Consider the following 17,883-nt stretch of genomic DNA (forward strand, 5'->3'; position numbering starts at 1 on the left):
GCAAGGTACGCACGATTTGTACGCACAATCTGCGACTCGGTAACGAACTGTGCGATTTTGGAGATTTCCTTCGACTAGTCGCATATGTTAAGAACATGTTTCGCTGGACCCCGACCGTCGTAAGACTCCTGAAAACTGCCGGCGATCCGTAAAAATCGCAAGATGATCGTGAGAACACCGGACGTCTTACTCACGAAAATGTCATTCAGAGTTCGTAAAGTAGTCTTCCGATCGAATCGCGCCTAATGTGGGTGGGGGTTGGGGGGTTGGTATAAGGGAAATTTCAACTACAAATGTGCGACATAATGTGATATAATGAGAGTGCTTTAAAGAGGGTGGCTCATACCCTATCCTCTTATCAACCACGCAAGATACTTCAATGTGTGACCAGAGCGTGCTGATACATATAAAGCGATGGCCATTTTAAAAGGCGACAATCGTTAATACCCCCTTCACATTAGGCGCGATTCGATCGGAAGACTACTTTACGAACTCTGAATGACATTTTCGTGAGTAAGACGTCCGGTGTTCTCACGATCATCTTGCGATTTTTACGGATCGCCGGCAGTTTTCAGGAGTCTTACGACGGTCGGGGTCCAGCGAAACATGTTCTTAACATATGCGACTAGTCGAAGGAAATCTCCAAAATCGCACAGCTCGTTACCGAGTCGCAGATTGTGCGTACAAATCGTGCGTACCTTGCAAGGGTATCGGTCAATAGTCTTGCGTCAATCCAACGATTGAAGACCGATAGGCGAGCAAAGACATAGTTATTAATCATCGAGCGCAAATCGGATGGCGAACGCCCGTCAGTTGGGCAACGTTCGGGCGACGTTCGCCCGACTTCCGTTTGTTTACAAATATTGAATTTCTGGGAATGTGAGGGTAATTCTAACATTGTGGCCCCTGTGGCAGTATGTAGGCTGGCTTTGTGACACACTTTCTTTTCTTGCGTCATTTCTATTATGCCTGCGCATTCCATTCATTGTTTAAAAAGATTCCGACAACAAAATAAGCAACATTTATTGATCTCTTGCCTTTTTTGAGGAACGTTTTGTGTTACCTTGTCCGCGTGCAAGAGGTCATGGGAGGTTCATTATCATAGATTTATTCACCGTCGATCTCACGAGCCTCGCGTATACGTGAGGGGGCCAGTTTTGAGGCGAAAAATACGCAAGACCATCTTAAGATCTTAAAATCAGCCGACCTTCCTGCGATCGCGAAGAACGTCCGAAGATCGTATATAATGTGAAGGGGGTATAACGAGACGGAAATGCGAGGTTTGTGTGTTGCACTGAAATGCTGATATATCGGTTACACGGATACAGATTTTATTTTTAAACATTAGAAATATTTTGCCCAATTTTCTCACCAATACAGGGACAAACAACGACCACTTCGCCGTTGACAGCAACACGGGCGCCGTGACCACCGCCAGGGTGCTGGAGCGGGACGGAGCGGGCGGTGTGTCGGCCTACACGCTCGTCCTCACCGCCCGGGACGCCGCCGACAACACGGGCACCGCCACGCTCTCTGTCACGGTCAACGACGTGAACGATAACAGCGCCACTTGCGATCCTGACGTGTACTACAGTTCAGTGGAGGAAAACACTGCAGCAGGTTGGGAACACACTGATATACAAGCAGATGTGTAGATGGCTTCGGTTTATTCTGGATGTAGTTTTTGGCGACGCCGCAGGGGCAGGCCTAATTTCTGTTCGTTTTGTATGTGTGTGGAAAAGCATGTCAGTCTCTAAAGCCTTCTTCAAGAATGACCCTACGGACACGTAACTGCATGGGATAAATGAGGTGTATATCGTCACCCACTTCCTAACAAGAAATCTAAGACTTTCTTGAACTAGTTTAACTGTAATATCCAATACAAAAATTGGACTCACTGCTGCAGTGACGTCACGTTATGTAGATAGAACGCGTGACTCAGTGAGAAGTGGATCATAAGTTGCAGGAAGTCTATGTTCAACCAACTCTGTTCATGGATGGTTGTAAAGCCCTGATGTAGATGGCTTCTTTAATGACAATGACAATTCCTTAATTCCTTAATTTAATTCCTTAACCAAAAAATTCTGGTTCTATGTCCAGGATTTTAACTATATGTTGGGAAACTTCTGAGGTTGTTGAACTTGGGCGTTTGTGCTCAGTACACCTTGTCTTAAGTTAGCTCTTAGTATCCGCAAAAAAAAGAAAATCATGTCTCCATGAAATATCTAGAGATTTTGTGAATTTCTTATTTCATTAATTACTGTGAATTTCTCATTGATTCTATCTATACATTTTCCTGCCTATACAACTTTGGACCCGAGCCAAACCAATCTTCACATCATGGGAGCTCTCTTTAATATAATCTTCTACCTTCCACAGGCGCATCCGTTGCTCTTCTGAGCTGTACCGACCCAGACGAGGGCGCAAACTCTGACCTCACCTATTCCATCATAAGTGGTGACGACACTGCCGCAAAATTCGATATCGACTCGAGCACGGGTCAGATCACGACATCGTCCACTGCGGTAGATTACGACACCGACGCCATGGAGACGGCCGGTTTTCGGTACGTTCTGCACGTGGGTGTTACGGACCAGGCCGCGGATGTCTCCGATAGGCTGACCAGTACTGCAACGGTCGTTGTGGAGGTAGGAACAGTTGTATATTTGTTTACGGTTCATTTGCACAATTTTGATGACAATATTTGCAGCAAAATCTGTATGGCTTTGAGCAAATGTCACTTAATTAACGCATAATTTTAGGCATGTTCCGGGTGCCAGAAACGCTCTAGAGGAAGGCTGTTGGATGTACAGTTTTATGCTGTAGGGGTCAAAGGTCATAGTTTAGGTGCTTTGTCAGTGTGTTCTGCCGTATGGAATCCCCTGGTATGCTCCAAATGGACACTAAAAGAGGTCGCAATATCCTGTCAGTCTTAGTTTTTTATGGACTAAAGTTTAAGTAGATGACTTGTGATATTTTCGTTTTATCATAATTGCCATGTATAAGGATATGGAAGGCTATTACTGTGCTCTTTTAGCAGTTTTCCAACAGTACAACGTTTAAAACTGTGAAAAAGTAATTATGAAAAATGTTTTTTCAGGTGACGTCAACAAATGACAACGTTCCTGCATTTACGAGTTTCACGTCGTCAGTAGCAGTTGACGAAGACGCTTCCGTCGGCACCACGATCCTGTCCGAGCTGAGCGCGACAGACGGCGACAAGGGCGCGGACGGGACCGTCAGTTTCTCCATGGTAGCTGCTACAGGTAAGCAACAGAATTCGATAGATTCTCCTGGTGGCGCGGCATGTAGGTACCCATCTTTGTAGCAAGGCTGTTGTAACGTGCTGGAGGGACCTAATCGAATACAAGGCCCCCATTTACATCCTTTCCGAAAAACGAATGCAGGATATTCCTCCCCAGATTCGAACTGGAGCCTCGTAGTTACCAACTAACTAGAAATAGGAGCTCAACTGTAAAGCTGCTACCAGTTAAGTTACAGTTTACATTTGCATACACTCTAAAACAATTAAAAAGCCTCTACTATAGCCGTTTTCTTGTTGGAATGAATGAAGAACAAAGTTTATACTAGTATATTAGCTGTTGACCAAAACAATGTATTTTGTTCCATGTATGTGTAGAATGTATGTATAAACTTAAAATGACGTAAATTGTACCTCTGTTATATATTGTTGGCCGACCCAGTTACCTTCTCTCATGACCCGAATGAAAAGCGGTCTGCGGACTGATTTGAGCTTTCATGAACAAATAAACAAATAAAGATAAACTAAACACAATAATGTTGTTTATTTTCAGATGACGGTAGTGACATCTTCCACATCGACTCTTCAAGCGGTGCCATTTCCATCATGGGCACACTAGACTACGAGACGATCTCCAGTTACGAACTGACGCTAAAAGCAGAAGACAACGGCGACCCCAGTCTGTCTACCACCGCCACGCTCATCGTCAACGTCACCGACGTCACCGACAACCCACCGACGTTCGACCGTACCATCTATACGGCCACAGTTGAGGAAGGCGCCGCCGGAGGCACCAGTGTCGCCACGCTGGTGGTGTCGGATGCAGACTCCAGCAGTTCCGTCTCGTACGAGTTCGTCTCCGGTAACGACGCCGACAAGTTCCAGTTCGGGACGACGAACACCAACGACGTGGAAGTAAAGACGACAATAGGTAATCTTAGTTCACCTTTATCCGCGGGGTAACCTATATCTGTTGTTTCCAAAACAGGGTCTTTATAGATGTCAAGTCAACGAACGGGGTAGTTTCAATCTGTAAATATTTTGAAAATGGCGCCGTTTGGTCTTCATTCAGATATAGCGATAACCTGTTTTTAAAACAACGGATAAGGTGAACTCACGTTGGAGTACTCAAAGAGAAAAATTAAAGAAAGATAGCAGTCTTAGTTTTCATCGCAATGGGCCGTTGAATTTGCCCGATCACATTGCCACATTCCCCTCCATCAAATGTAGAAATACAAAATAGTCGACGACATATATACAGTCACTCACTCATTGGTCGAACCGATAATTGCTATTCTCTTATTGGTTGAACTACTAATTGTGATGGAAAGACAGTATAGATCTATGGCATGGATACCTGGATAACAAAATGCATCATTACTCTAAGTACTCAATTGTTTCAGCTTGCTACGACTGTAGATTACACTAGGTCGGTGTGTCTAACAATACATTGTTGATACCTCCTTGTAGATCTGGACTCTGCCACTCCAGACGAGGGGGAGTACACGCTGGTTGTCCGGGTAACGGATGGAGGGACCCCGCCCCTCAGTGGCACTGCCACGGTCTACGTCACCGTCACACCGACCAATCAGCACGACCCTATCTTCGCCGGTTCGGGTACAACTGCAGTATCGGTAAGTAGATAGTAAAACTAATATTGACCATGTAGCTTGATGTACAAAATGTACTACCGAATATTTACCACCGAAGATGGCATACCTATACGTATACAGCAATACAGCTTGAGAAGTAGGAGGACCACATGCAGCCTCGTTTTGGTGCACTACCCCGAAAAATTCAAAATGGCCGCAAATGAGTGGCAAGAGGTAACTGTAAGTGAACTTATCATATTACAAAACAAAAGTATGATGTGTGTCAAAAAACAAGTCATAACTAGTGGTGCGTTCCTAAACTCAATTTCAGGTTCAGGTCCGGATTCAGGTCCAGCAGTTGAGGTTCAGGTCCAGGTCCAGACTTAAAGTCCGGACCTGTGCCCATCATTGCATATTATGTGCATTTTTTTGAAGGGGAGGGGGGGGGGGGTGGTGCATATAAAATTGCATGTTAGCATGAATTGTAATGCAATGTGAAAAATAGATGAAAATGATAGACAGCCAGTGTAAACACGACCTTTTTTTGTCTTTTTCCAGTGCAAATTTTACTGTCTATGGAAGGTTTTAGATGGTTTAGAACAAAAAAAAGGGAATTTAAGTGACAGACTGCTTTTTGCAAGTCCGGACTTGGCTCCGGACATTTAGTTTTTTTTGGACTTGGACCTAAACACTTTTAACACCTTTAGGTCCAATTCCAAGTCCGGGCTTTAGGTACGCACCACTAGTAATAACTGATATTTTTTGCACAGATTGATGAAGATGTCCCGGTTGGTACGACCGTTGCCACGGTAACAGTAACAGACGACGACTTTGGTACACAAGGAGACGTCAGCTACTCCATCATAGGTAAGAATAACTACATGCTTATCAAAATCTCGGAATTTGAAGTAGTTACTTTTGAGAAGATACTTACTACAAATTGCAAATTATATACTAGACAAATGCAATATGTATGTTTTTCTGCATGGAATCGAAACATATTGTTCTAGGTCCGTTTCTTTGAATTTCTTTTCTTCTTCCGTTCGAAACCAATAAGATCAATGACACAGACCAGATGACTCCCGCAGACACCATGTGGTGTTTGACTCCATTATGTAGCAAGTGGTAGGTCAGAGCTGGAGGGGCTGGTCACCATATATACAGAGCCGTTCACATTACTTTCCGCTTGCTCTAAAGAATTTGCTACTCTCTGTTCGATAGATAAACTAAACTACATTCTGGACGGCGATATTCCATACTGTGTACAAGTAGGCAAATATATCCACGAATGTTTATACCATAGAACCAATAGTGTAAATGACATGCTAGACCCTATATGTTGATTTATTCATACCTATAGATATCCATATATTTGTGTTGAGTTGTATTGCAAGTAGCTGTTATACATGTGGACCATACGAAATTCGCTGTACTTTTGTCGTGTCAATAAAGATTACATATGAATGTGTTTGAGTTAGAATGAACAGAACATGGTAGTTTGTTAGGCAAGATACGTGAAGGCGAACATTTTATATTTGCTTGCAAATGCTACTTTTCTAGTACAATCTAATATCTTCCGTAAATAGTTTCATCAGGTTGGTACATCAATCGAACAGTCTTCTTCGTTTCACAACCTCTTTTTATTCTTCTGCAGACGTTTCGGTGACTGTCTGTCACCTTCATCAGTGCAAAATGAAATATACTAACGTTACTCGGTGCGATATGACCTATACAGTGCAAATCGAACTAAACCTATTGTGACGTAATTACTTGACATGGAATGTTCAATGTAATAACTGTGTAATAGATTGGGAGGGGGCTAAGGTTATTGACAGAGAGGACAACAAATACACACGTGGGTAAAGGAATCCATCTGGATCAGAAAGTCTACAGCAGTAATGAATAGAGACGATGGCTGGTATAAACTTAGCCATGTTTGGGACCGCATCCTTGCCACTACGTCACAAAGTGGCAAGGATGATTAACGTATCACGTTCGAGAACATTCCATCTCAAGTAATTACGTCACAATAGGTTTAGTTCGATTTGCACTGTATAGGTCATATCGCACCGAGTAACGTTAGTATATTTCATTTTGCACTGATGAAGGTGACAGACAGTCACCGAAACGTCTGCAGAAGAATAAAAAGAGGTTGTGAAACGAAGAAGACTGTTCGAATCTAATATCTTTCGCACCACTATGCAGACGTCATGCCTACGTCACTGTCTGGGCACTTCCATGTCGACTCCTCCAGTGGGGAGGTTCTGATGGCGTCACAGGTGGACTACGACACCATGGGGGTTACCAAGGTGATCATTGGGTTTATCTCAATCAGTTTCATTATTGAACTGCACTTCTAAAAACTGTATTGGATGGTATGTATGTAACATCAACATCGAAAGAAACAGTTCTTTTCGAAAGAACTCTGATACCAAAGACTGATATAATCAGAAACTTTTGAATATTGGCGACATAAGTTCTTTGTGCCATAGTGCACAAATCCGTCAGTACGTATTTAGCTGCGTCGAAGTAATAAACTTTCTAAAATGCCAAAATTCTGGACAATATCCACAGCCGAATGATAGTGGATGCTATCTGAAACGTCTCACCGTATCCAGTTGCTTGAGTAATTGCTTTTTTGGCAAACCTGACAATCTAGCTAATGCTTTGTCCAACCTTCCGGACAAAACATGAATTAATGTCCAGATATCCACCCTAAGCTCTGCACTCTGTATTACTAGTGGGCCAAGAAAACATTGAGGGAGTGTTCTAATTTAATAAGTGTACTTTTTAATCGTTAGACGGTGACGCTAACGGTGCAGGCGTCAGACGGCGGCACAGGCTCGGACCAGCGGAGCGCGAATACCACAGTGGAAATCACCGTTAACGACGTGAACGATATCCAACCCGTCTGTACTCCGGGTCTCTACAGCGGGACACAGGACGAGGACGCTGCAGACGGGACAGTGGTGAGTACAAAATGTCTTATTGGGTTAGTGCGTAAAATAGTAAAGGCAAAAGGTAGTTCCACAGCCTTTTTCAGGCCGTAGGGGCAGTGGGTTGTCATCCATTGTGTGTAGGACGCCGTTTTGGGAGGCGGAGCCCGCCACATGTGCGATGGTGCGGTGTGAGCGGATCAAACCATTCCGGCCAAAAATGGGGTAGGGAATTTCCCGAGCAGCCTCGTAACTCTTGCTTCGCCTATTGAGTCCGTGAAGTCAAGCTTGCTTAAGCTCGATGCTTTTAACTTAGGGAGAAGAGATGCTGCTATAGTCATCGCTATCGGCCGCTCTTCATCTTCATGATGGTAACATCAGGCCCTACGAACCTGATTTAGAAAAAAACCCTCTAGCTTTCCTCCCACCACCTATCTTTACACCTTACTGGAGTACGAAAAATCGCATTAACAGTCTTTTCCATTAATTTGCGTCATGGGCACAAGATTTATAGCATGACAGGATTCGAGCCCAGGACCTCTGGGTTCTGGGCCAAAGTTATTGCAGTGACGTCACACGACTCGTCAGCCTACCAAACAAGGGTTGGTGTTGTGTTGTGTTATTTGAGTGAAAAATTGTGAGTGGCAAGATGATAGGAAAGGTCAGACAAGGTGAAGAGGCAGGAAATACAGGAAGTACAGGTCAGAGGTGCTAGAACTAGTCGTCAATAAGATATAAATTATAAAGTTATAGAAAAGGCAACTTATTTACGGCAAGGTTTTGCTTTTTGGTCTGCTTGTATGTGTCTGTTTTCGAGTTTTTTTTGTCTTGCTTATGTCTAGTCTATATTGAAATTCAAATAACGTTATATGACTTTGCTTGTTTCTTTGAATTTTCGGGGTAATTTTAGCCGTCTTTGCAAAGGTGGATCGTTACTTCCAGTTTAGAAAACGGCAACACTTGCAAGACACAAATTATCAAATGCTTATTTCACTTATTGTTTCTACAGATTGCGTCTTTAAACTGCTCGGATGTGGACACATCGACCACGCTATCTTACAGCATAACAGCGGGGAATTCTGGGCCGTCATTTGCAGTCAGCTCTTCGGGAGTGGTCACCCTCATCGCTGGTAAGTCCGACAAATGTTATAGCTCATACGTAGTTAAATACAAGTTTACATTAAGTCTACTTTAAGCAAAGCTTTGAGTCTGATCTCTGGAATGCATTCAGCACCATGACAAATGGTGAGAAAAATCTATAGTATCATAAATTGTCTTACAAAAAATGAATATTTTCTACACCAAACGGAAACTCCAATTTTCGAGAATTTTCGATCCTGGCACAACGGTGAAACTTGAAACTTGACGTGTCAAGGCCATGCACGGGGATATGCGGGAATAGCAAGGATCGAAGAAAGCGAACGGAGAACTTCCTGTACAAGGCCCGGACATGGCAAATTCAATAGATGTGCCATTGCCCAGAAATTTCTGAAAATTTGAGTTTTGAGGTTGGGAAGACGAAAGTAATTTCTGCTTGGAGAAAAAAATACTGCAGTCAGCATACACCGTTGATAGTCCTATACAGCCCTAAGCTATCAAAGTACATCCAACTAACGTATTTGTTCATGAACACAGGACAAACGGTAGACTATGAGTCCGCTACGACCTCGTACAGTCTGGTCGTACAAGTCAGCGACGGCGTGCATTCCGTCGAAGCCACCGTCGCCGTCGCCGTTCAACCGATCAACGAGTACGTCCCGACGTTCTCCCGGGCGTCGTACAGCGTCAGTGTGGCGGAGAACGCAACCGTTGGAACAGCTGTAGTACAGGTGGTAGCTACCGACGCTGACAACGGGACAGATGGTAAATATAGTATAAAAACTGGTTAACCGTGTAGTTCGTATAACCCGAAATACCAGACCGACCAGCGGGAGAGCTGGGACCGAGGTTGATGAAAATATACACTGTTTTGTATTCTATTTATGCTATATATGCATACCAAGGCTGGAAAACACACACTTTAATGCAAATTGTACCAGAAGTTGAACAAATTGTGTGTCTTCAAACGATAACTGTAACAACAACGTTCGAATATGGTACTGGGATTTTCAAAAGCGGCGTACTTAGCGCACTCAAAGTGCGTTTGAATGGTTCTAAGAAAGCCCATGTGTAAGGAGTAGAAGACAATATGATAACACAAAATACAATCTTGCCCGTATTTGATGTCATCACGGCCTATATAGCTAGTGTGACGAACGTTCTTATTGTCTGGTTTTGGAATGCCACTATCAGATAATGTTTGCTTCCTTCTTCTTCAAAGTTGTTTTCCTCAAAGTTTACATTATTTCAAGCAGTGACGACAGATCTTGAACACATCGAAAAGTAAGAAAAAATCGATGGTTTTTGGCATAGCACTATAGAGAAGCATTGAAGAGTTCTTACATGACATTCAGAAGTTAAAATCATTGTAATGTCTATAATCCTCTTTAGGTGCGCTGTCCTACGCCATCGCGTCTGGAAACGCTGACGGAAACTTTGCTATAGACGCATCATCAGGAGAAATACAGGTCGCCACCATATTGGACAGAGAAACAATTACGTCATACATCCTGGTCCTCACCGCACAAGATGGCGGCTCGTCACCCGGACCAAAAACTGGCACCACGACCGTATCGGTTACCATAACCGATGTCAACGACCACGAACCAGTCTGTTCTCCATCTTTCTATGCCGTGTCTATTTCTGAAGGTGCGGCAGTGGGATCCACCGTTGCCACGGTAACGTGTACTGATGATGACGATGGTGACAATGCAGTTGTCGCTTACGCAATCACATCCGGGAACTCCAATGACAGCTTCGATATAAACAGTACTTCCGGTGACGTAACTGTAAACAACAGTTTAGATTTAGAAGACGTTCGCGCCTTCACGTTGGTTGTGGAAGCCACGGATTCAGGGTTAACAGAAGGTCAACTCACCGGAACGGCGACTGTTCACGTCACGCTGACGAATGTGAACGAGTTCGCTCCGAACTTTACCGAAGTGTCGTACTCGTTTCTCGTGAGCGAAAACACCACGGTCGGTACGTCCGTCGGACAAGTGTCGGCCACTGACGGAGATGTGAACGAGGTCGGAGATGTGACGTTTTCTATTGTGTCCGGAAACGATGGTGACGTTTTCGGAATTGATTTTTTAACGGGCGTCATTTCAACAGCTACGGTTTTAGACAGGGAGATCGCAAACTCATACGCTCTTGAAGTACAAGCAAGAGATGGCGGAGATTCTTTAAGAACTTATCAAACATCTACCACTACCGTTGATATTACAGTAGAAGATGTCAACGACAACAATCCTATGTTTGACCCCTCTGTAATCTACACAACTGTTTCCGAATCCACTGGGATTGGAGCGTCGATAGCCCAACTCAACTGCACCGACTCCGACGATGGAGTGAATCAAGAGCTCACATACGTCATATCCGCCGGAAATGACGTCGGGTTGTTCAGCGTGTCGTCCGACGGTTTGGTTTCCCTTGCCTACGGGTTAGACTACGAGACGTCCACGGCTCACGCCCTGACGGTGGTAGCGACTGACGGTGGGACGTCGCCGCAGCTGAGCGGCACTGCGACGGTGTACGTCCAAGTGACGTCAGTGAACGAGCACGATCCAGTGTTCGACGCCACGTCACCGGCAAACGCGTCTGTGAGTATTCATAAAGCTATTTCTAGTTTTCAAGTTTTTAAAGTGGTTCCACTGCTATAACTTAAGCACAGACTCAGTTTTGACCATTTAGATGTTAACGTCCCCCAACTAAAACCGGAATACACATATCTAATGCATAACATGATTGTTTTTGCTTCAGGTCGATGAAGGCTCTCCAGTTGGTACAACTGTCGCCATCGTATCAGCAACGGACGCCGACGTCGGTGCCGACGGTGTACTGACATACACAATCATCGGTAAGTGTTATGTCTTAATGTCAAAATTTCCAAGCAAATATATAACTTCTAGCTTCACAGGGCACAGCATAAGAAACTGCTGCTCTATTTATTCCTCTGAACAGCCCCTGCAGCTTTATCCTGTCAATTGCATTAATTGTTACATTATCTAATCGTACTTTACAGCACATGGTGTCTCTTAAACCATTGTGAAAGATGTTTGGTCCAGGACATTGATTCTATTTGTCTAGAAAAGAAAAGAAAGAAGAATAATCCAAACAATTTTCCTTCCGTAAATATAAACATAATATCAACAGAGTTGTAGTTGTCAACTACTATTTATTTCCTACCACAGGCACGAATCCAGACAGTTTCGCCGAACATTTTGCCATCGACTCCAGCATTGGTGTCATCCAGATTGCCTCACCAATAGACTACGACGCGATGGGATCTGACAAGGTACAATTGTTGTATGGAAACATATCATTAGTTTGTTTAGACAGATAGAGTAATTTTTTTCTTTAAACGTAGGAACGCTTCTGGCAGTTTTAAAGGGTTTTGTTGGTATTGGGACCTATCCATTTATGAGTTTTGTTGCACATTTCCCGTAAGGTGGTGACTCTGACAGTACGGGCGGCGGATGGAGCATCGGATGCCAACCAGCGCACCGCCAACACCACGGTGGACGTCACCGTCAACGACGTGAACGACAACGCGCCTACGTGCGTGGAGAGACTGGTCAGTGTCGTCATGGACGAGGACGCAGCCAATGGGACAGTGGTCAGTTTACAAAACTTCAATATATCGTAGTACTGCGAATATTAAATGTCAGTAAAATGTAATGGCCTTATAGGAAGTCTTTGGAGGATGTTCGAATATAGTCAGAGTGAAGATACCCTCCTTTACTTCAAATTTAGATGGAACTTACTTTGTATGCATGTATGTAGTATTTTGTGGATGTCCCTGTAGCTAGTAACAGCCTAAGCTCCTGGTTCCATTTAATTGTTAATTGAGAGACGTTTAGAATCCGGGTTAGGGCATCCTTTTTGGAGCTGCATCAGTCTTTCGAAAGGAATGTAAAATTGGGGTCTTGCGTTCGAGTTGGTGAAGATGATGAATGGTGGCCCGAGCAGGTACCAGCATGGTGATCCTCATAAATACAATGAAGAGCAGTACTTGAAAATTGCAAACATTCGGCATAGAACTACCATTGCTAAACTAAGAATCAGTTGCCACCGACTGCGAATTGAATCAGGAAGGCACAACCGCACTCCTCTAGAACAAAGAGTCTGCCAATTTTGTACCTCAAACATGGTAGAAGATGAAGTACACTTCACTGTTGATTGTGATATGTATGCGTATGATAGAAATACTCTATTTAGTTATATAGAAAGTAGATTCCCTCATTTTAGACGCATGAGTAGCACTGACAAGTTTATATTTCTCATGCGTTTTGACAAACCGACAATAGCGAAACCCATACAGTCCTACATTTTCACTATTACCAAGAAGCGAGAAGAAGCCGAACTTTTGTGTTAGACTAGATTTGTGACACTTTTATATGTATATATCCTGACTTATTGTGACCTGTACTTAGCTCGGTTGGGCAAAATTGTACAATAAAGGTCTTCATTCATTCATTCATTCATAATTTCTCAGATTAAACATTTCATTTCATTTCATTTCATTTCTTTATTTAGCCAGGTGTGCTCACTCAGGGCGGGCGCCCTGATTTTCAGGAGACCCTGGTACATCAAACTTCACTCCGACATAAATAGCATATACATGGTCACAAAATAACAACAATGCATGATACAACATAAGGTCTTAACTATTACAAGGTGAGTCGAATTTTAAAAATGGGAAATTGGTATCTACATTATGCTAAGCGGGGGACTGACATCAATAACGGAAAACAATGTTTCACTTACAGGTTGCCTCCCTGAACTGTAGCGACGTGGATACAGCAACGGTACTGTCTTACAACGTCACTTCCGGTGACTCGGGCTCATTCCAAGTCAGCTCGTCGGGGGAAGTGTTCCTAACTTCCGGTGAGCAAAACAAAACAAAACAACTTACATTTAAAGGGTACTATAATAAAACGTTATGTCAACGTGCTACCGGTACAATAAGACATCTATGTTACAGATACAGAAGCTGGTGTGTTACGCCAAAGGGTGGTTAAACCTGCTATATAGATACAGAAATAGAAGCTGGTGTGTTACGCCGAAGAGAGGTTCAGCTATTAGATACATAACCTGATTAAGATACTTGTAGATTTCTCCCCTCTTTGCATTACCTTATTTCCCTACACCTTTTTCTCAAGGCAATACCATAGATTACGAGGGCAGTACCAGCACGTACATCCTAACGATTGACGTGAGTGACGGCGAACATTCCACCAACGTCGCCGTCACCGTCGACGTGCAGCCCGTCAACGAACACGGCCCAGTGTTTACGTCGGAGTCGTACAACGTCAGTGTACAGGAGAACGTCACGACGGGGACGTTACTTCTGCAGGTGGCAGCTAGTGATAATGATAGCGGGACAGACGGTACGTAATGCAAAAATCTATGGGCTATTCGAGGGAAAGGATAACTTGGGTGCCGTTCTACATTCTAAGGCTTAGGTCCCTTTTTCTATTCGGGCCCTGCCCGGGATGTTTGCGGAAAAAAGTCTGTATCAAGGAATATACAAAAGTTATGATCTATTTTCCTTTATGTTCTGTGTGTTTTGCTACATCACAGTTTAACGCCTTATTACACGTTTCTTTTCCGAAAGCTACCCGGCCGTTCCCCGTTTTTTTTTTTAAATGGGTTTTATTGTTGGAACACTTGGCAGCCGGATGGCTGAATTGCATGTCCATTACATGTACATTAAAAGGTACATTGAAACATCTTACTTAATGATTGGTTAAAATCACAAACGAGCACACATATATATATAACATTATGTACAAACAGTTAAAAACATCCTGATTGACCGTTCTGATTAATGAAGAAGTTTATTTGCAAGTTCTTGCCCGAGGGCTAATTGCAACATGAAACATACAGAAAATATAATAAACATGAATAAAATGAAATACTTTGGTATAGATAACAATGGTGACAAGTGTAAACGAGTGACTATTCTATCAATGATATGGACTGCTGAGAGCTACAATCTACGCATTTGGGGTTTGACTTCTTTTCTGGAAGCAGTGGAAGACGAAGTGTCCCACTTTTCTATGATGCGTGGGTTATGTGACGTTAACAGCGTTACAGTTTTGTTTTCGTCGGTAAGCGTTTGGAAATTTTTGTGGAATTTGCATGCCTCTTCAAATAACTCATTTCTTTCCTGATCGTTAGAGAGGCAGTTAGAAATAAAATGCATTTCGTCTTCCACCGGTTTTACCATACAATGGTTACAATGTGCTATACAAGAGCTGGACAAGGTAGGGGAGTGGGCTCTTAGCGTATCGTGCAGTTAACCTGGAATCCAGTCTAGTTGTGGCACGGGCCTACCGTAGTTAATAAAGACTCTCTACGGGGTCAGTGCAGCTCTAAGCCGCCGGTGTTTCACACCCGGTAGCATCTTCCCCAGTAGGATTTTGCCCAGTGGGAGTTAATTAATAGGCCACAACTGCTGGCCGGCAATTAACTCCCACTGGGCCAAGTCTAACCGCGTGAAAATCCTACCGGGTGTGAATGATTACCCCGGCGGCTGAGAGCTACACTGGCCCCGTAGAGAGCCTAAACTAACTACGGTAACGTTAGGCCGAGCCAGTAGTAGACTGGATTCCAGGTTAATCGTGCAGTGGGTGCTGGCAACTGGTCAAGTTTTTTGTTCTGTCTAGTTTCATTCCCACTTATCTCTCCCCGCAGCCGTGGAAACCAATGTCTGTACTGTTCAGACTTGTACAGTTTCTGTGCAAACTTCTAACACAGCGTGACACGTCGGTCCTCGAGAGTTTGGAGTTGTAGCGCTTCACAGGCTGAGGTGTAACTGTGGAAGTTGTTGCCAAGGATGATCTTGGTTGCACGCACTTGAATGCTCTCTATTTTGGAATGCTCTCTGTTTGGAATTGATCATGAGAGCTAAGCCTATATGACATCCAGGATTCCAATGTTCTCTCTAGAAATATTGTGTATGGGAGCCGAAGGAAAAATAAGAATAGCGTTCAGACGAGGAAAATGGATAGGATTTAATCTTTTACTCAGTAAATCTTGATATTTTCTTCGATCAACGTTGCTACGTTTTATATCTATTTAATTGTGCACATCTTTTCTGTGTTCTACTATATTCAAGTTTCCGGGCATTTGATTTCGCGGTTTGGATAAAAGGAATGCTTTGCGATAGTTTTAGATTCGCGGTTGAAACAAAAGGGCAACATTTTTTTCGCTGTGGTCTTAACTTTGCGGTGCCCCGGTGAAGAGTCTACCGTGAAAAACGTGCCCTTGAAACTACCGCACTAACTTCTGTATTCTACAGTGTTTTAAAAGCAGTAGTCATCCTCATCTCTTCTTTGATAATAATACAAAACAAATGTTCACCGCAATCTCCTTGCACAGTTATTTCCAACTTCTTATTAGTTCATTGCCTTGATGTGGTCTAATCAGTTCAGTTCAATTCTAATGACCTTGCTTGAAACAATCTCGTCAAAAAATTTTACGACATGTCATGTTTGATGTCAAGTTTGGTAATCTAATGATCGATGCTCTATATTAACCAGGTGAAGTGACCTTCTCCATCGTGGCTGGAAACGAAGACGACAAATTTGCCCTAGACGCGTCGACCGGTGCCTTGCAAACCGTCGCACCACTGGACAGAGAAACAACCTCCTCCTACACACTCACCCTTGTCGCCCAAGATGGCGGCGTCTCTCTGACAAGAAGCGCAACTACGACAGTTTTTGTTACGGTTTCCGACGTCAATGACGTCACGCCCGTCTGCTCCCCGTCGTTCTATGCTGTGACCATATCCGAGGGTGCTGACGTCACTTCTCCTGTTACCATGGTAACGTGTTCTGACGATGACGTCGGTGAAAACTCAGAGTTGAACTTCAGCATAACCGCCGGAAACTCCAACGACACTTTCGCAATCAATGACACATCTGGAGAAATTACCATCGCGAAGGACTTAGACCTAGAAGTCACAAGCTTTTACTCATTGGGAGTACAGGTCAGTGATTCTGGCGCGCTAAGCCTCACGGGAACGGCGACGGTTTACGTCACCGTCACGAACGTCAACGACTTTGTTCCGGCGTTCAGTGAAAGTTCTTACTCCTTCAACGTTAGTGAAAGTGAATCAGTCGGTACAGAGGTAGGTCAAGTCGTAGCGAGTGACGAGGACACAGACGAAGAAGGTGTTGTGACGTATTCGATTGCGTCAGGCAATGATGGTTTAGCGTTTGGCATAGACCCCGTGTCTGGGGTCCTTTCCGTGGCAAAGAAATTAGACAGAGAAACTATTGCTTCCTACAGTCTTGAAGTGTTAGCCATCGACGGAGGGGACTCTTTCGGGACGTATCGAAATTCAACCGTAAGGGTCAACATCACAGTCATCGACGAAAACGACAACCCGCCAACTTTTGACTCATTAGTGATGTACACTTCCGTTCTGGAGTCTGCACCGGAAGGGACGTCACTTCTTCAGCTCAACTGTACCGACGCAGATGCAGACGCCAACGGGGAGATCTCATTCGTCATTTCAGCCGGAAATGACGAAGGTGTTTTTAACATCTCTTCAGACGGTACAATCTTGCTGGGAAGGGAGGCGGACTTTGAGACGACGACGACATACAGTTTGACGGTTGTGGCGATGGACGGTGGGATTCCACAACTTAGCAGTACGGCGACTGTACACGTAGAGGTGACAGCAGTTAACGAGCACAACCCTGAGTTTAGTCCGTCGACGCCGTCCAATGCTTCGGTAAGAGATGTAATTATTTTCACCAAGAAAATTATGTTTTTGGCAGCGTTCGTACGTGTGTATGTTCATTTGTGACCACGATAATTTCAATAATTTGAAGATGCCTGAATGGATTGTCTTCACACTTGTAATGTTGGTGAATTGGTGTCGATGAAACCTCGAAATTATTTGATTTTTGGAGCCACCAGCGGCTTTCTATGGTACATCAAATGGGCAAAAGTTGTTTGAGTCATCTTGAGTCATCTA

The 17,883-nt window shown here is 43.8% G+C and overlaps 1 protein-coding gene across 1 annotated transcript in view; it reads left to right on the plus strand.

Annotated features, from left to right (window-relative positions):
- The window catches only part of LOC118415558 (protocadherin Fat 4-like), a 38,151-nt gene that overhangs the window by 4,180 nt on the left and 16,088 nt on the right, over positions 1-17,883 (plus strand). Inside the window, exons 4-20 of the mRNA XM_035820243.1 lie at positions 1,381-1,620; positions 2,380-2,648; positions 3,101-3,266; positions 3,816-4,193; positions 4,733-4,896; positions 5,625-5,721; positions 7,060-7,163; positions 7,656-7,823; positions 8,800-8,920; positions 9,426-9,653; positions 10,281-11,491; positions 11,652-11,748; positions 12,083-12,186; positions 12,340-12,507; positions 13,661-13,778; positions 14,054-14,281; positions 16,439-17,533. Of these exons, the coding sequence (XP_035676136.1) occupies positions 1,381-1,620; positions 2,380-2,648; positions 3,101-3,266; positions 3,816-4,193; positions 4,733-4,896; positions 5,625-5,721; positions 7,060-7,163; positions 7,656-7,823; positions 8,800-8,920; positions 9,426-9,653; positions 10,281-11,491; positions 11,652-11,748; positions 12,083-12,186; positions 12,340-12,507; positions 13,661-13,778; positions 14,054-14,281; positions 16,439-17,533 (4,956 nt within the window). The remainder of the gene's footprint in view (positions 1-1,380; positions 1,621-2,379; positions 2,649-3,100; positions 3,267-3,815; positions 4,194-4,732; positions 4,897-5,624; positions 5,722-7,059; positions 7,164-7,655; positions 7,824-8,799; positions 8,921-9,425; positions 9,654-10,280; positions 11,492-11,651; positions 11,749-12,082; positions 12,187-12,339; positions 12,508-13,660; positions 13,779-14,053; positions 14,282-16,438; positions 17,534-17,883) is intronic.

This window comes from Branchiostoma floridae, chromosome 5 (assembly GCF_000003815.2).
Source record: "Branchiostoma floridae strain S238N-H82 chromosome 5, Bfl_VNyyK, whole genome shotgun sequence".
NCBI lineage: Eukaryota > Metazoa > Chordata > Leptocardii > Amphioxiformes > Branchiostomatidae > Branchiostoma > Branchiostoma floridae.